Source organism: Rhinolophus sinicus, linkage group LG05 (assembly GCF_036562045.2).
Source record: "Rhinolophus sinicus isolate RSC01 linkage group LG05, ASM3656204v1, whole genome shotgun sequence".
Lineage (NCBI taxonomy): Eukaryota > Metazoa > Chordata > Mammalia > Chiroptera > Rhinolophidae > Rhinolophus > Rhinolophus sinicus.
The window spans coordinates 28,709,933-28,727,944 of NC_133755.1; the positions used below are offsets into that span (position 1 = coordinate 28,709,933).

At 44.6% G+C, this 18,012-nt stretch overlaps 2 protein-coding genes across 10 annotated transcripts in view; one reads left to right on the forward strand and one right to left on the reverse strand.

Moving 5' to 3' along the window:
• The window catches only part of EML4 (EMAP like 4), a 141,051-nt gene extending 140,054 nt beyond the window's left edge, over positions 1–997 (forward strand). For both annotated transcript variants that reach the window (XM_019757062.2, XM_074331922.1), the window contains one exon: positions 23–997. The gene's annotated coding sequence lies outside the window, so the exon portion shown is untranslated. The remainder of the gene's footprint in view (positions 1–22) is intronic.
• Positions 442–17,947, reverse strand: LOC109461104 (uncharacterized). Of its 8 annotated transcripts, none has more exons than XR_012496308.1 (7): positions 14,742–15,042; positions 10,513–10,714; positions 9,939–10,067; positions 9,079–9,245; positions 5,768–5,941; positions 4,206–4,493; positions 442–567 (listed from the first exon to the last, which is right to left on the reverse strand). XR_012496308.1 is itself a non-coding variant. In XM_074331923.1 (7 exons), exons 2-6 carry the CDS (start codon positions 14,794–14,796, stop codon positions 4,412–4,414), a joined length of 654 nt encoding a protein of 217 aa, XP_074188024.1. In that variant the 5' UTR covers positions 14,797–14,836; positions 15,137–17,947; the 3' UTR covers positions 442–567; positions 4,206–4,411. The 8 variants fall into 8 exon arrangements, 6 of the variants coding, with proteins under 6 accessions (XP_074188024.1, XP_019612628.2, XP_074188025.1 ...); XM_074331923.1 differs by lacking the exon at positions 5,768–5,941 and adding an exon at positions 15,137–17,947 and having other exon boundaries at positions 9,920–10,067; positions 14,742–14,836; XM_019757069.2 differs by having other exon boundaries at positions 9,079–9,421.
• Positions 17,948–18,012: the final 65 nt, after the last annotated feature.

An 18,012-nucleotide genomic window follows, 5' to 3' on the forward strand; every position in this document is an offset into this window, starting at 1 on the left:
TTTTTTTTTTTTTTTTGGTTAGATCATGTTTAGCAACTTTGGATGAGTTCAGAAGTCTTAAGTATGTATGCAAGTGTTTACGTGATTGTGCCATTCCAAAGTGCATCAGAACTGTCATTCCCTTCTAGTATCTTCTCAGGAGTAATACAAATCAGGTATTTTGTCATCATTTGGTAACATACAAACTCCAGTGAACTCCCAAGGACACTCACAACATTTATATTCACATGCTGTACGTAAGGGTGTGGGTATGTGTGAAGGGGTGAGTGTAGCTACTTACTCTGTGTATCTATAGAAGCAGATATACGCCACATTGAATATACTCAGTGTATGTCTCTTAAGTGTATAGATATATGTCCGTGTATATCTCTTTCCTTTTGTTTACAACTGTTCAAAAAATAAAAACCTCAAAGTAGTTCTCTTCAAAAGAAGAGATATAGATTCCAAGCAACCCCTCTTTTTTCAGAACATTCTGTCCCTAGTTACAGAGGGCATCAGTCAGTATCAGGCGATATATCTGTCCATTAGCAGTGGTGACTGAATCATCAGGTTGGCATGTGCTCTCCCCTGCAAGAAAAATACGATGAGATGAATGAGTAGTTCTAAGAGGAGAAAAAGCATTTCTTCAAGTACCTGGGGACGCAGCTCTCCATGAGAAGCAGGGAGTTTGTGGGGACATCAGTCACCTTTGGGGTTGCTGTGTACAGTGAGATTTATAATCGTGATACTCTTGGGTGGTAGTTTCAAAAGACACTACTAATACGCAGAAAGCGTTCCAGCTCTATTGCTGGCAACTACTGTTTAACAGTCAATTAAATCTGTGATAATGGTTGGAAATGGGTGGGATTATGAAATTGTAGATGTTTTTAGAAAAACTTGTGAATGAAAATGAATCCAAGTGTTTCATGTGAAGATGTTGAGCCATTTCTATCATGCATTCCTGTCTCGTGGCAGAAAATTTTGAAGATTAAATAATAAAAATCATCGAAATGTTTCATTTGTCTCTAAGTGTGCCTTAACTCTCTCTCCACTTGGACAGTCATGGGAACCAGCAGTATAATTATCAGTTGACCATGGCCGCTGCTATGGATACAACTATTCTGGCAGTAACAAACTCCATTTCATAATGTTAGAGGAAATTACTTCTGATTTGTGCTTCCATTTAATAGGGGAATAGCTCCATTTTAATTTATTTCATGTCTGTACTTTCTCTAATGTTAAACATTAGATAATCCTGGTTACCTGCCTGACCCCACTCCATTGCCTCTGTGAAATCCTTGAACCCAGCAGGACACTATAGCCCCTGCTTTCTCCATCTCCCTTGTTGCTTAGTGACACGGATCCTGTGTACACCACAACCATAAATTGGCTGCTACATATTTTTCTTCATTAAGAATAGACTGAGAGTATGCCATACATCCATTCCCCAATTTTACAATCACGGAAATGATTTTCATCATGACCTTATTCACCTCTGGTGACTATGAGCATATGTTCACCGTCACTCACATATACAGGCATACCTTGCTTTAGTGCACTTTGCAAATATTCTATTTTTTTACTAATTGAAAATCTGTGGCAACCCTGCATCGAGCAGGTCTATCGGCGCCATTTTTCCAACAGGTTCAGATGATGGTAAGCATTTTTAATAGTAAGGTATTTTTTAATTAAGTGCACTGTTTTTTTAGACATATTGCTAGTGAACACTTAACAGACTACAGTATAGCATAAACGTAACTTTTATATGCACTGAGAAACCAAAAAGCACGTGACTGGCTGCATTGCCGTGGTCTGGAACCAGACCTGCCATTTCTCCCAGGGGCCTGTGCTGTCCCGCGAGAGGCTCTCCTAGGGTAGGAACTCCTCTTTTACCGATTCTGACACAGAGCAGCTGACGGGCACCAGAGCAACCCCACTAAACAATGTGACTTTCCCTCTTAATGATAAGGGGGACACAAAAAACTGGTTTATAGGGAAATAACAGTGAATTAGATTTTGGATGTAGTGAGGTATTGGTGTAACTTGTAGAAGGAACTAGGTTTCCAGCTTAAAGGCTGGAACTGAAATGAGAGTAAAGACAAGAACACGTTTTCAGGACAGGAGACAGGCTGAAGAGCAGCTGTGTAGGGCCTGGATTAAGAAGAGCTGCCATTGGAGGAGCACCTACGGCCATTCCTGCCCCGGACACCGGGCTCTCATTTAGTTGTGATGTGGGGAGTGTCCCCTGTAGGCCAGGGCTGGGCTGGTGAGACCTAGTAACTGGCCTGTGTTCGTTTACCGAGATGAGGGCCTTGCCAGGACTTCATGTGGTATAACTTCACAGCTTAAACTTCGAGAAAGACAGTCTTCAGAGACGGAGCAAGAAGAAAAAGGATGAGGATAAAGATTCCCCGAGATTCTGGAAAGGAGGTAAGGGAAGCAGGAGGGCCTGAGTCAGTCTGAAGCCTTAGCCCAGGAGTAGGTGAGGTCACTGCACGTCTGTGTCAATGTCATAGACACCAGGCTCTGCTGGAGAAGCCCACTTTGCCTAGGATGCCCAAGGGTCATCTTCAAGGACCAGGCACTCCCCTCTCCCACCAAAAACAAATACAATCCGTTGTCAAGGGGCAGCTCCTGCTCTCTTCACCAGGTCTCAGATAATTTCGTTAATTACGCTTTTTGCAAAGGAATTTCTACTCTGCCCTCATTAACAGACTCATACAATAACCTTAAATGCTCCGATATAAAGAAGATAAAGGAATAAAAAGAGAAATCCCAAGTGGAGGAAAGTAAGTTTCACTGTCTTCTCTGGAAATGTCAGCCTATTTCTGTATGCAAGGCAGTGTCCTCAGGAGACCATAGCTTATTGAACTGAATACATTTTTATTGGGTTTTCTTTTTAATTTACCAGTCCAGAAATCTGGCAGAAAAATTTAAGAGTACCACTTCTGTATCTCAAAGGATGAAGAAAACGTGAAGAAATGGGCAAAAACAAGAAACAACCTAAGTGCTCAATGATTACAATATGGCACATCCATAGTACTAAATGTTAGTCAACAATAATAGCTAACATTTAAGTGCTTCACAAACTCCTTCAATCGTTTCAATCCTAAATTTGAGTACCTCCATTTTACAGACCAGGAAACGAGGAACAGAGAAGCCAGGTTACACTAACAGCACGGGGCTGCACCCAGGTTCCAAGCCAGGGCCTCCTGCCCCCAGCGTCCCTGTGGCTGCTAGCCACCATGGGGGTGCACTGTAGGTGTTCTCTGTAGAACAATACTTTAGTGGTTATTAACAACAAGAAAGAATGAAATGGGTTAGACTTCTGGTAAGAAGGCTTTAAGACCAGCATAAAGAAAAACGACAGAAAGTGATTAGGCTTTGGAAAAGGTGGCTTTGGGCTCTGAACAGTGTCACAAAGTTGAAGAGACCTTTAGCATGCACAAGTCGCTTCTGCCATCCCTACAGCCAGAGCACAGAGCAGAGGAGCTACTAGGCTCTAACACCGTCCTTTGGCACCTGCTGCCAGCTGCTGCCCGCTCTGCCTGCCTGCATTGGCGAGAGTCGGGCACAAGTCCTCGGTCCCTCATGTTCAATGTAAACCTATTGGTATGGAGACACTTCTCTCTTTCCATTCCATGAGCAGTTTGCATTTTACCAAAAAAGTATGGCAGCTTCTTTCTGTCATTGGCAAGTGCTTTTTCCACTTTGTCCTCATTCCCCACCCCACACTCCCTGTGGCAAGCCCGGAGGTCATGCCAGCCCCATGCAGGCCACAGGGCTTTGATCTCGCATCTTCTCTCCCTCAGCAATGTGAACACATAGTCCTGAAAATAGACTTCACTAGGGAGCCATCCATTGACAGGTGAATCTGGATAATTGCTGGTCCTGAGGACTAAACATCTCATCAGGATTACACAAAATCGGCTCCAGAGGCCGATTCTAACTCCTGGCAGAGTTTAACCACATCTCACTAAAGGAACGGAAAACAAAGCGGGTACTAGAAGAAATGACTTCAGGGAGGAAAAATGACTTTCTAATGAAAAGCAAAGCCCTCATACCTGGTCATCCCGTTTCGTCCTTAATGTTCAATTCACATAGCTACCAAGCCAGAATGCATCCGGGAAAGACCACGGGCACTCTGCCTGCCTTTGCAGTGATGTCCCTTTAGCCGACACTGGGTTGGGCTGGAAACAGGAAACCAGAAGCTGACATTCTCTTACCGTATCATCCACAGAACTCGATTGCAGTTCACGTAACTAAGTCAGATGTCCAGATAAGGCAGGTTTTCTTCCTTCTATAGGCTGCAGTCTCTCCACAATAAAAATCTATTATGCTGCCAACACCTTCAAAGTAGTAGCCAGTCTGAATCCTGGGGCATGTGTGTGAGATGAGGATCCAAAGGAATCATCCATTGATCAGGTGTATGTCACAAACCCGCCTCATGCAAGCTGTGCTGGGCTCGGCAGGGAATCCAACAACGACAGATACAGCCCCTGCCTTCATGGCGCCTGTAACCCAGAAAGGTAGTAAGACAGCCTTGTATATTTTAGAATTAGTATACTGCAAAGTCAAGTTTCCTCAAAATTAGAAAATTCTAACTACATGCTATAGTGTATGATTTGAAATGTGATAAGTAAATATTCCTGTTAAGCAATCTTGGATTGGTATTCTTAAAACCACTCATCCATTGTATAAATTCTATAATAGATAACATCCAAAAGGTTAAATTGTAATATTTTAAAAATATAGAACCCATACAGTGGGATACTACTTAATAAAAAGGAACAGGGCTGGCCCGGTGGCTCAGGTGGTTGGATCTCCGTGCGCCTAACGCCAAGGTTGCCGGTTCAATTCCCACATGGGCCAGTGAGTTGCGCTCCCTACAGCTAAGATTGTGAACAATGGCTCTCCCTGGAGCTGGGCTGCTGTGGGTGCCACGGGCTACCGTGTGCTGCCAGGAGTGGCCGGTGACCAGTGTGAGTGGCCAGCAACCTGGAAAGCTGCTGTGAGCGGCTGACCGGTGACCAACTGCCCCAGCCGGGGGAGCGCAAGGCTCTTAATACCAGCATGGGCCAGGGGCTGTGTTCTACACAACTAGACTGAGAAACAACAGTTTGGGGCTGGGGGGGGGGGGAGGCAGAAGAAGGGGAAAAAAATTAAAGAAAAGGAACAAAGTACTGATAAATGCGAACTTGGAGAGCTCAAGGACATTATACACAATGAAAGTCATTCTTGAAAGTTTAACAACTGTATTACTTCCATTTGTATAACTCTCGAAATGACAAAACCAGAGAACAGAGTAGTAGTTGTCAGGACAGACACAAAGGGGAGGGGATATCACTATAAAGGCAGCCCAAGGGGTTCCTTTGTGGTGATGAGCAGTCTGTCTCTTGGTAGGGATGGTGGTTATGTGAATATACGTATACATGGGATTAAACTGCAAAGAACTACACACGTGAACGCATGCAAAACTGGTGGAAACTGAGGAAGGCCTGCAGTGTGCATTACAGTATCGCACCAAGGTCAGTTTCCTGGCCTTAACAGTCTATATTATGTAAGAGGTCACCTTTGAGGGAAGCTGAGGGAGGGGTTCACCAGACTGTGCTCTTTTTGAAACTTCCTGTGAGTCTATAATTATTTCACAATTAAAAGTTTAAAAAATAACATAGAGACTATATTCCCTTTATGCTTTTGAAGGTTGTGTAGAAAAGAAAATGGGCCTTAATATGACAAAAATTTAACACGGCATCTGTCCTTGTGTACGTCAGGTGACACCACTTACAGGTCAAATGCACCACCGCTGATTGTGAAACTGGGTGCTTGCTCTCTGTGGCGTCTCCAGACACCACTCTGCTCCCAGGGGGGCTGAGCGAATGCCTAGCTGTAGTGTGAGCATGAAGGAGCCCCAAGCAAGGGCAGGGGTGCTGGTCAGAGGCCTGGTTGTGAAGTTCAGCATCTGCAGAGCAGGGCAAGAGACAAGCCGAGGGCACCGAGAACTCTCCGGCTGGTTCGCCCTCCACTGAGAGGTGCCTGCTGCATAACCAGCGAGGGAAGGAGATGCCTTCTTGGTGTCCTCTTCCTCTGCTGGGGGATTCTGTCCCCTCCTCCCTCCTGTTTCTTTCATTTCTGACTGATGGGAGTGTCACTGGTGCTCACTCCCTTTCTCGGAAACCCCCTGCAGAAGCCACCACCGCCGCCTGCCCTCAGGTGTTTGGGCTGAATCACCTTCCCTTATTTAGAATTCATAAAATGACAAGAAAAAGAATTCCACCCTTTAGCAGGGCCCTCAGTTCTGCTGGAAAATTGAGATTAGGTGATCAGACTTTCTCCCATGAGACTGACAGGCCCCCGGCTCCATCGGCAAAATCTATTTTTATGTGGCTTACTGTTTGCCAGGCTTTGACATTTCCATTTAGAAGATGAATTAATTCTGAGCTGAGCCAAGAGTCCCTCTGTCTTGGAAGAATGTTAGGATTCAGGCCCTCACAGGACCCTGGAGCAATGAGACCCAAACCATTCCCATTTGATGGGTCAGCCTTCCTTGGGGGCAAGTGAGGAATCGGACATAAACTAAAGGCTGCCATGAAAAAGACATTTTTCATTGTGGGTTTCGGTAAGTTTCCGTCTGTCTGTGCTGGCCCAAGGCCTCATCTCCCTGGTCTCAGCCTAAAAGAAGAGAACATGGCACTGGCCCACCGAGAGCATCTGATCCACAGGGAAACGTGCTACTGAGCTCATGGGCTCTGCCTGCCCCTGCTGTGCGGTCAGCATTCAAGGAGCATGAGAGAGAGTGGCTCCGCTTGCACCAGGATGCAGGGAAAGCTGTCCCCTCTGGATGACTGGCTGGGGCCTCCAGCACAATAAACAATGTTCACACTAGAAGCGATGAGCAATGCGACAGATTGTTAGGAAAACTAGGAAAGCCTGCAGATGGCTCCATTAATAAAGCTGCCATTCACAGCCACCACTGCTGAAGTGGTTTCTATGGGAAACCCTCACATTAAAATAGAAGGAAGTTCTCTTAAATTATAGTTAATTACATTTTTATTAAACAGTATCAAACACAGGGACTTGTAGGGGAGAGACTCTGGAAACCACAGACGTGGCCATTTGCACTGTTGGGAGCTACGGACAAAGCCTGGGAGGCTTCTCAGTTACGCCCTCGACCTGAGGATCTTTGCTCCTCCCCGTTCTGATTCAATGTTAGAGTCTGTTCTATGCCATTCATTCACCAGCACTGGGGACACACATACTGTGTTTCCCCAAAAATGAGACCTAGCCGGACCATCAGCTCTAATGCGTCTTTTGGAGCAAACATTAATGTAAGACCCGGTATAATTAACATAATATAATAATATAATACCAGGTCTTATTAATTTTTGCTCCAAAAGATGCATTAGAGCTGATGGTCCGGCTAAGTCTTATTTTCGGGGAAACACGGTAGCGAACATGGGTGGGCTGGCAGGGCGCAGCCTCCAAGGACACAGCCCATATCCACGCCACTTCATGGAGCCAGCCCAGTGGCTTAACCTCTGGGAATTGAGTGACACGTTGTCATCTTCTATCTTGAAAATCCTATCCTATCCTATCTCTCTATCTCCCTTCTTTTCCTTTCCTTCTTTCTTTCCTGTCTTCCTACTTCCTTCCATCTTCCTTCTGAAGGGTGGCAGAACGTACCACCCCAAAATATGCCACTTCAGTCGACTGATTATTTGAGTTGTTGGCACTTGAAAAACAGCAGATTCAGGGAGAAACTTTCTCTAAATTCCCCTTATCTGCCTAAAGACAGACCCTCCAGAAGGAACTCAATTGTCCTAAGTTCCCTCCCGGGGAGTTTCGTCAGCCAGGGAAGATCGACTCTCACAGGAGAGGAGACTAGAAGTGAACACCAGAGTCAGACAGATGTTGTCACAAACTACCATCCCTCCCATCAGTTCTTCTAAGGACCCATTCCTCTTTCCCAGAACTCACTTACTCTCCCCTACGAGGCCTCTCCCCTTTCCCTATCAAGATGGCATTTAAGCCTCAATTCTAAGCCACATCAGGAAATTACTCCTCATCCCTGGATTATGTCCCAGGTACACACGAGGAAAACATGTTAATAAACATGTTTGTTTTTCTCTTGTTAATCTTTTACTGCAGGCGCCTCAACCAAGAAGTGAGAAGAGTGGAAGGAACATTCTTTTTCCTCCCCCACGTTTCCATCTTCCTTACTTTGTTATTTTGTAAATATTTTACTTGAGGTATAACTTACAGTCAAGTGCACAAAGCCACACGTTTCTGTGTATACACGTACCACACATACACACCCCCACCCAGATGAAGACGGACCATTTCTAGCAGTCGAATCTGCCTGGTGAGCCCTCCTCCCGCCAGTGCTCCCCGGACAGGGGTAACCTCTATTCCCTCCATCACTATAGATTCGTTGTGCCTGCTTTTGACTGTTACATAAATGGAATCGAACGCTATGTTCTCTTTTGTGTCTGGCATCTTTCATACAACATTACGTCTGTGTTCCTTCTTTTCTTATACCCCACTGAGCCATCACAGGCTCTTCTCCTCTTCACCCACTGCTAAAATATTGGTATTTCCCCCATTTTATTTCCTCACTCTTACATACACGCCCTAACAATGTAACAGACAGCCATGGTTCTCCACCACTAAATCTCAAATTTATATCGATCCAGTACAGGCCCCAACTGCCTACCAGAACTCTTTGCCTAGAAGTCTCACAGGCAATCCATTTTTCCCCCAAAACACATGCCCTGCCCTGTTTCCCCCAAGCCTTGCACCTCCTCTCACCCAAGCTGAGTCACCCTGGAAGCCTTTCACACCCTTACTCTGACTGTCACACTGTGTTCATTCTGCCTCTTCACATCCCTGAGATGCCTCCTTTCTCTCTAGGCCCATTGCCACTGCTCCCCAGGTGCTCAGTATTTCTCAGCTGAATTCTTACACCTCTTAACTATTGCAATGCCTTTCCCAATATGTCCTCCATATTGGTATGGGTTCAAAAGACCCGAAAGAAAGAACCCTGGATTCTGTGGCCATCCAGCCCCCCAGTCCACACAGCCACACACACTCACAATTTACCAACAGAGTCCGTGCTCTCGGGCCCCAGGAAGGTTCCTCGTGAGCTGGCCTGAGCTGCCTTCTCTCGTCAGGAGTGCTGCCGTTCCTCTTTTCTCACCCCTTCTCCTGCACATCCAAGATGCGCTCGCACAGCAGTGCTCAGGCCCAGTGTCCTTCCTGGAAACCACCTATGCGTGTTCTATGTACTTTATAAACAGTCCCTGTCACTGCTGCCGTCACCTTTGTGGGCCCGGGCCCTGCCTCTGGACACTTGCGTTGCACTTTGGTTGTGATCATCATTCTGTGACCTCCGGAGGCCAGGGACAGTGTCACCTCTCTCTGGTCTTTACTGCCAAACATAGCACTGGCACACAGAGATTACAGAATGAATGGTTTGTGCCATAGGGGTTACTGATGGTGAAAACAGGGCAAGTCCCCAGTCTGATAGGAAGACAGGGTGCCTCACCTCAGGGAACCCCAGATCTGCTCATGGAAAAGCCCTGTGGGAAAGGACAACAGGGTACCTGATGGCCCAGAAGGGAAGAAAGTCAAACTTGCAGGAAGCCAAAGGTGGCCCAGGGGACTAGGGAATCAGGAATAAGAGCCAGTAGACTTCAGGACCCAGTTCAGAAATGGCCAGGCCAGCTGACAATGCCAGGAAACCCCAGGCCCGAACTGCTCTTGGGTACGAAGCCTGAGGCCTGACTGTCTTCACAAAGGAAGTCAGGCTGCCCCTTCTTTTTGTCATGGCATCTGGCCCACATCCCAGAGCACAGCACGAAGCAGAGCTCTGCAAAGACCAGCAGGGTCCCCACCAAACATTCACATCCCCAAGATACACAAGTAAGGGTACAGTCAGCACCTGTGACCTCTGTCCAGACCTGGAGCTGAAGAAAGCAGATCTCCCTCCTCTCCTCCTGAGTTCTGGGGGCCTGGAATGGTCCTCCTTGCGGAATCCGGGGTTGACTGCGAGACTCTTTCTCAGTTGTAACACACTACATCCATAATCACTCAGAAAAATAAATAGAAAAAAATCTGAATGACAAGGCATAGGTAAGTCCTACGGCAGGGTCACCCTTATCCCACCACTCTCTCCACCCCTCCTGCTGTGGCCACTAGACAGGAGCCTGGAGTGCTGGCTGTTTCAGGAGATGCAGATCAGGCCTCTGCCCCATCCCTCGGCAGGAGCAAGGCCACCCACTCCCAAGGCGTAAGGCTCAGAGACAGCTTGGTCACAGTATCACAAAGGGTGGCACACTTCCCTCTTGATGCACATGGCCTTCCTGGGAAGACCCATGCGTCACCTCAGCTCCCCAGGTCCTCCCCCGAGGCCGGTCCAAGCCAGCCTGGGCTGGGTAGGCGACCTCAGCTATTCCTTAACTTTACCTCCGGTAGCCACAGGACACATCTGTGCAAGTTACACCCCGCCCCCAACCACTAGCAGTGACTGCTTACCTCAGCCCTCCTGCTGCAGTGGCAGACCACTTCCTCTGGCACAACTCTTTCTGATGCTCAATGAACAGGACCCAACTAGGAGGGACGGGCAGGCAGTTATGAACTGATTTTCCAAGCGACTGTTTCTTCAAAAGGACATCATTCCAGGAGAAAAGGGAACTGACACCAAGTATAAACAAAGGCTCTTCTGTGTGACTCGACTCTAATTAGAATGACAACCGAAAGCACTTAATGTTGGTTCATGAAAGGTTAATGACATTCATGTTTGGAGATGCCAACTGCAACACAGACTTAGCCAGAAACACAAAGCTTACCTTCATTCTCTTTAGTTATTCTGCCAGAATAAATCCCTGAGAGATTTAGTCTCTGGATGGCTTTAAGTAAACACCACTGAACTGTGAAGTGGACAGCAACCCATCCAGCTGCAACTCAATTTTCAAACCAACCTGCTGTCTTAACAAGGAGGTTTTGTGGCCTAAGCAAGGGAGTTGTGGAGGGTGAATGTGGAACCTGACAGGTACTCTCCCATTATGGAACATCTTCCATCTTTCCCCACCCTCTCCAGTGGCAAGGCCCTTCCATAACCTGTGCCAGGCCTCCCTTGGAGAGGCCTTGGCTGAGCTGACAACCAAGCTGCCTCCTTCCTTGGCTCTCCCCAGGGTCCGGGGCTCAGGCTCCACTTGCGACAACGTCAGTATAAGCCTGGTACAGCCAGACTCTGCCTGAGCGCCTCCACTTTGCTCTTGCCTACCTGCCTTCTTCCCACTTCTCTCTCTCACCTTTGGAGTGCTGAAATGGTGTGAAGAGCCCTGGTGCAGACTTCCTGCCGGTTTAGATGCCCGCAGGAAACACCCCTATGTCTGAGCCAATTCCTAGCACTTCACCTGGGCCCTTCGTCCCAGCCTCACTCCCTTTCTGCCTTTGAAAACTCAAGGTCCCTGATTTTGTCAGGTGTACTCTGTAGCTGTACCAAGGCCATTCTGCAATGAGTTTCTGCTTTTAAAACTTTCCCTGCTGACTGGGAGGCTGCCACACCACTTCTTACAGCCAGCTCCAGCCAACTGCCATCGGAATGTGGCATCTGGAGTTGGCAGAGTCCGCTCTAGCTAGTACATGTTGGGCGTGGGAAAGACCTGTGCTTTGGCCCTGAGGTACAGCCATGTGACCATAACAAAGCTCCATGTCATGGGCAAGATTAAGACAGAAGGCATGATGTCCCAGGAAGGCTGTGTCGGCACTTGGAGAAAAAAATGTGATCTAAAGAATGCTTTTCCAGCCGCCCCGCTTGCCCATTTCCATTAGTACTTTGCAGCAGCAGCTTCCATGGACATCAGCTCTAGCGGACTCCGGACACTGCGCAAGCAGCAGCTGGTCTCCAGCCGCCCGTCCCGACACATCCTGCAGCTGCAAAGCACCCTGTGCCCCCGGAGCCACAGCATCGTCGGGATTCCTGATTCAAGCTTACGTAAGTATGACCCATCTGCTCTACTACTACCTGGGGAGGTGGCTGAGCCACCCGCTGCTCTACTCATGTAACGAGAGCAAGGGTCAACTGATGCTGCCCTCGCAACTCTGAGGGCAGACCCGCTCCAGCCACAGTGCGACACATTTCCCAGAACAGAAGCCACAGCCAGGCTCCTGCACCCGCACCCACCCAGGGGCAGCCTGTCCTAAAGTAACCAAATCCCATCAGCCCCAAGGAGTTCCCCAGTTCGCATCGGTGAGGGATAATAGCACAATTCCTCCATAACAAGACACTTTCTTGGCCAAAAGGTTTACCAACCCTAAGAGATGAGAGACATCCTGAAAAGGACCTAAAATTTTAATTTAAAAATAATTTTTAAAAATATTTAATTTTTAAATAATCAGAGTGCTTGCATACAAAGGCAAAGGTATGTGATTCATCTTTAGGTCCCTGGTACCTAACAGTGTGTGTTTTTGCACATTAATACCTGAAAGCAGCAGAGGAGTAGTGGAACTCCTCGATGACCATGGGGCAGCGGCAGCCCTGGACGACCAAGGATGGCAACCCACAAACCCGATGAGAGGAGCACTAAAGCCAGGGCCCCACTTTTCAACCAACCTGCCAGGGGCAGTCTTTGGTGCTACATTAGACTGATCAACCCAGAATATGTGCGGTCAAATGTCAAATAAACTATTAAAGCACTGGGACCAGATAGTTACCAGACTTTCTCAGCCATCAATCACTATTGCCCCTGGTGTAACCCCTGGCTATTGAAGATCAATGGGCCAGAGAGCTGGGCAGCCTTCCAGAGCCACACTCATAAAGGGGACAACAAGTATATAAATCATAGAATGCCGGCCACTGCCACCTTCACCCTGCCATTGAGAGCTGCACTCCAGCGTCCCACTGGATGAGGGACCAGGAGGAAGAAAAGCTAGTCAGACCCTGAAAGCGAATCTGGCTGACAGAAAACAAAGGAGGGGTAGGTAGGTACTTCTTTCAAAGGAGAACTTTAAAGTAGCCATTTACAACATTTCTTGCTCTTGTGCACCCAAAAGAATTTTGAAAATCTGTGTGCCCTTTTGCATATGTAACATCTAAAACTTTTCACTGTAAGTTAAAATAGTTGCAAAGAGTACAGTTTCTGGTGTATTGTAAATAATGGCTTAAACTATTAAGTGACTCGTATAAATGAATCCAGTGGAACGCAAATACCATTGCAATTAGACACCTAACTTCATCCAGTTAAGAATATAAATCTCAGAGTGGCTGGTTAGCTCAGTTGGTTAGAGTGTGGTGCCGGTAGCACCAAGGTTGCCGGTTCGATCCCTACATGGGCCACTGTGAGCTGCGCCCTCCTTAAAAGATTATATATATATATATATATATATTTAAGACAGAAATTTCTTCTTGAAATTGTATTTCCATTTCACTCCACCTAAAATTTTACCCCCAAAACGTGACCCTTATGTAACATATTTTTAGGCTGTAAAGTCTCCCATTGATAGTACTTCTAATTCTCTTCAACATATTAAAATTTAAATTTGGTTCATTTCCTGTAACCATAAGGCTCCAAGTGTTAAAAAATATTTTATTCTAGATTGCATTATTACAATTAGTACATATTTGATCAAAACAAAACATAAATATTGATAACAAATATGAGCAAAGTTTTATTAGAAATGCATCCCGAGGGAGGGAGTTGGTCCATGTTTCCATGGATAAATTTTGCTGACTGTCAAAGTAAGACAGTTTCAGCACCAATTCCATCCCTATTTTTCATTTTTATAGATATTAAACACTGAGAAACTTTGTTCTCATAAATAGATGGAAATGGAAGGTTTGTTACAGCAATCAATGTCTCTGAATTCTATGAACTCCTGAGTTAAATACCAAAAGTCATCTCTTAATTATCAAAATTATTTTTAATGACCAACTGACAACTCAATTGTTTCCTCCTTCAATTTGGTTAAAAGCAAAGACTCAGACAACTGTAACTTGCAAAAAGATGTGTTACCCAGTCATTGGAGTCACATTCTCCACATTACCAGTATTTGGAATTATCCCCATGGCATCCCAGAGATGGTTTTTCTACTCCAGGGCAACATTCGGTGGTCTGACCAGCACAGGTGGTTTGCCTTCCTTTCATAGGATGGAAAAGATTACAGTGAACTCTGGGGCCAGGTGTGTTCCCAGGCCGCTCAATTTTAGAAAGTGTAATGGAAGCTCAGGGCCTAAAAATTGATTCCCTTACAACTGTCCTTGGCTGGGTAGGTACCCCTTGGAATCTTCCCACCCCAAGGGTATGTGAGCCCAGACCACTGTTTTAAAGACCAACCACATTGCCTGGAGGAGGCAATGAGACCCTCTGCTGACAGCCTCTCATCCAGACAGCACTGCCACGGATGGTCCCCTTCTGGCTAAACTAACCAAATGGCAAGGGTTCAAAGTAATGTGCTTAGAAGGAATAATCCTGAGAATATAGTGAAAGGCTCCGAGCCATCAGTTGAGACCCAGGAACAGGCCAGCCTGAGCTCCTTCTCTGCGTGCCCCCTCAGCCTGGCACCAAACAGCTGACTGACCCAGCGACGGACACCTGACCCAAAAGGGTCCAGTGATATTCTCTCTGCTGGAAATTGGGGCTGGTTTCCATGGCTGGATAACCATTTCCTACCAAGTGCAACAAGAAACAGAGAAAACTGGTCCACAGAAACAGAGAATTAAATAGCCACACAGCCAAGAGAGTGACAGAAAGGACAACCACCTTGGTCCCAAAGGCAGTTCTTGTGAGGCCCGGCTGCACCCGGGTTTGGGAACATCCCCTTTCTGTATAGACTTGTTTTAACGAGTTTCTGGCATCTGTAATCAGAAGAGGTTTGGCTCAGACAGGAGTCAGTAGAGACTGTTCCTTAGGAAGTCAGCCTGATGGACCAACGACATTTACAGCATTACCAAAAAGCACTTGTACACAAGTGGACAAAGAATATGAATGAACTCACAAAAAGGAAATATAAGTTGCCTTCAAAAATAAAAAGATTAAAAAAATTAAAAATTAAAAGATTAAAAAAAATGGAGAATAAATTTTAACTCAAAGAAATTCAACATTACTAATTACAACAGGAAGATGATTTAAACCAAAGAAATGTTATCATCACTTACCAGATTGGCAAAGAAGAAAAAGTTTAGTAATGCATTCTGCTTGCACAGAGGAGGAAGAACAGGCACCCTCATCGCGGCCAGGAACATAGCTTTAGTGAGGAATAGCTATTGAAATTGGAAACACACATTCCCTTTGCCTCATAAGTCTCACTTCTAGAAATTATCCTACAAACACATACAGTAATATGCAAAATGACATGAAAATATTATACATTAAAGCGGTGTTTGTAAAAGCAAAAAAAAATTAAGACTATCCATCAAAAGGAGACTGGTTAAATAAACTATGGTGTATTCATAAACTGTAACACAATGCAGAAAAATGAGGCAGAGAATCTCCAAGTTATGAGTGAGAAGTAGGAATACATAGGAAGGACCATTTAGGCAAAAATAAAACAGGCAGAGAAGGAAAATGCATCTATATATATGAATAGAACATACCTGAAAGTAAACAGAGGAAACTAGGGTGGAGAAAATACAAGGTAAGCATGAAAAGAAAGCATTTTGTGTGCCAGAAAGTGAAGAAATGCTCAAAGACTGATGGGGCAGGCCAACAGGACACAGAAGCCAAATTTGGGCTGAATTTGTGCATCACAATGAGTAACAACAGAAATCGTTATTACATTGAATGAGAAAATTGCACTAAGACTTTTTTAAAGGGTGGGTACTCATCTTCACAGAAAAATGTCACCATGTAGAAAGAATTACAGCATAGCAATCACTTTTTTACAACCACCTTAGTAATAAACGATTCAAAGGATCACCAATGAAACTGGGTATAAAATTATTGAAGATAGCATTATTCCCAGTCTCAAATATCACACTACAGATTACTTATTGATTATAAAGGGGAAAGGGTATCTTTACAAGGGAGAAATCTGGCATCTTAATTATCTAATTCAAGTCACCAATAATGGGGCAAACTGGCATGAAGTACCACCTGATATATTAAAGATATGAAGAATTCCTGAAAAAAATGTTTAACCTGAATCCAATCATAAGGAAACAATCAGACAAATTCAAGTTAAAGGACATTCTACAAAACACTGGCCTGAACTCTTCAAATAAGTCACTAACATGAAGGACCACAGGGACTGTTCTGGATAAAAGGAGACTAAAGCGACATGACAACTGTTAGGTTGGTGCAAAAGTAATTGCGGTTTAAAAGGTTAAAAATTGCAAAAACTGCAATTACTTTTGCACCAACCTAGTAAATGCAATGTGTGATCCTTGAGTGGATCCTGGACCGCCCCCCCCCCCACAAAAAAAACACAAAACTGCTAGTGGGCATGTAAAAGGGTACAGCTGATTTAGAGAGAGTCTGGCAATTCCTCAAAAAGTTAGAGTTACTTTATGACCCAGCCATTCCATTCCTAGGTCTATACCCAAGAAAAAGAAAAACATGTATCCACACAAAAACTTGTATACCAGTGTTCATACAAGCATTATTCACAATAGCCAAAAAGTAGAAATAACCCAAATGTCCATCAATTGATAAATAGATAAACAAAATGTGGTCTATCCATGTAACGACATACTACCGTTTCCCCAAAAATAAGACCTCAGACAATCAGCTCTAATCCGTCTTTTGGAGCAAAAATTAATATAAGACCCAGTATTATATTAATATTATATATTGTATTATTATATTACATTATATTATATCTGGTTTTATATTACAGTAAAATGAGACTGAGTCTTATATTAATTTTTGCTCCAAAAGACGCATTAGAGCTGATTGTCCAGCTCGGTCTTATTTTCGGGGAAACATGGTATTCAGCCATAAAAAGGAATGAACTACTGATTTGTACTACAACATAGATGAATCTCGGAATCGAAACACTGAAAGAAGCCAGTTACAAAAGATTGCATATTGTATGATTACATTTATATGAAATGTCCAGAAAAAACAAATCTGTACAATGGATTAGTGGTTGCCTAGGGCTAGCAGGTAGGAGAGGGAACAGCAGTGCTAATGGGGCATAGGGTTTACTCTTAGGGCAATGAAAATGTTTTAAAATTGGTTTGTGGTGATGGCTGCACAACTCTGATTATAGCAAAACCCACTTAGTTGCACACTTTAAATAGGTGAATTGTATGGTATGTGAATCATATCCCAATAAAGCTATTATTTTAAAAAACACAACTACAAAGGATACGTTATCCATTCCTGGGGAAAATTAAATACAGACTATGTATTAGATATTAGAATTGTTATCAATGTTAAATTGGGTGTGACAACTGTATTATATCCTTATTCTGAGAAGATACTGGCTAAAGTATTTATGGCTGAATCATCGTAATTCCAAAGGTTAATCTTAAATGATTCAGCAAAACTCAAATGCGTGTGTACATACATTCACTGTGAGCCTATGTTTCTAAGACAGAAAAAGGTGGCAATATATTGATAACTGGTGATCTAAGTGAAGGATGTACCGGTGTCTACTGCACAATGTTTCCATAGTGTGAACTTTTTCAAAATGAAAACATGGGTGAAATACCAGAGAATAAAGTTTAGACTTGTTTAGACAAATAAGGGCTTCCTAGCCTGTGAGAATGCTGTTTTCAAACACCGTATTTTATCCTCAGTTAAGAAGTCACTGTTCTTTGCAATGGCAAGATGCAGACCACCACTTCATATGTAATAAAATTCCACCTTTTTTCAGCATTAACATAGGGTATGTCAAATCTACCAAGAGTGACAGTGAAGTAATGTCTAAATGCACTGTGTGTTATAGGCACATTTCACACGGCACAAGCAGGTTTCCTGTAAGGTACCACATGGCAATCATCATTAGACCATTAGCCTCCTATCACTTGACTTCGAGGAAGCGTTTTGTAAAGACTATCGGGTACCTGATGAAAAAGAAAGAAATTAG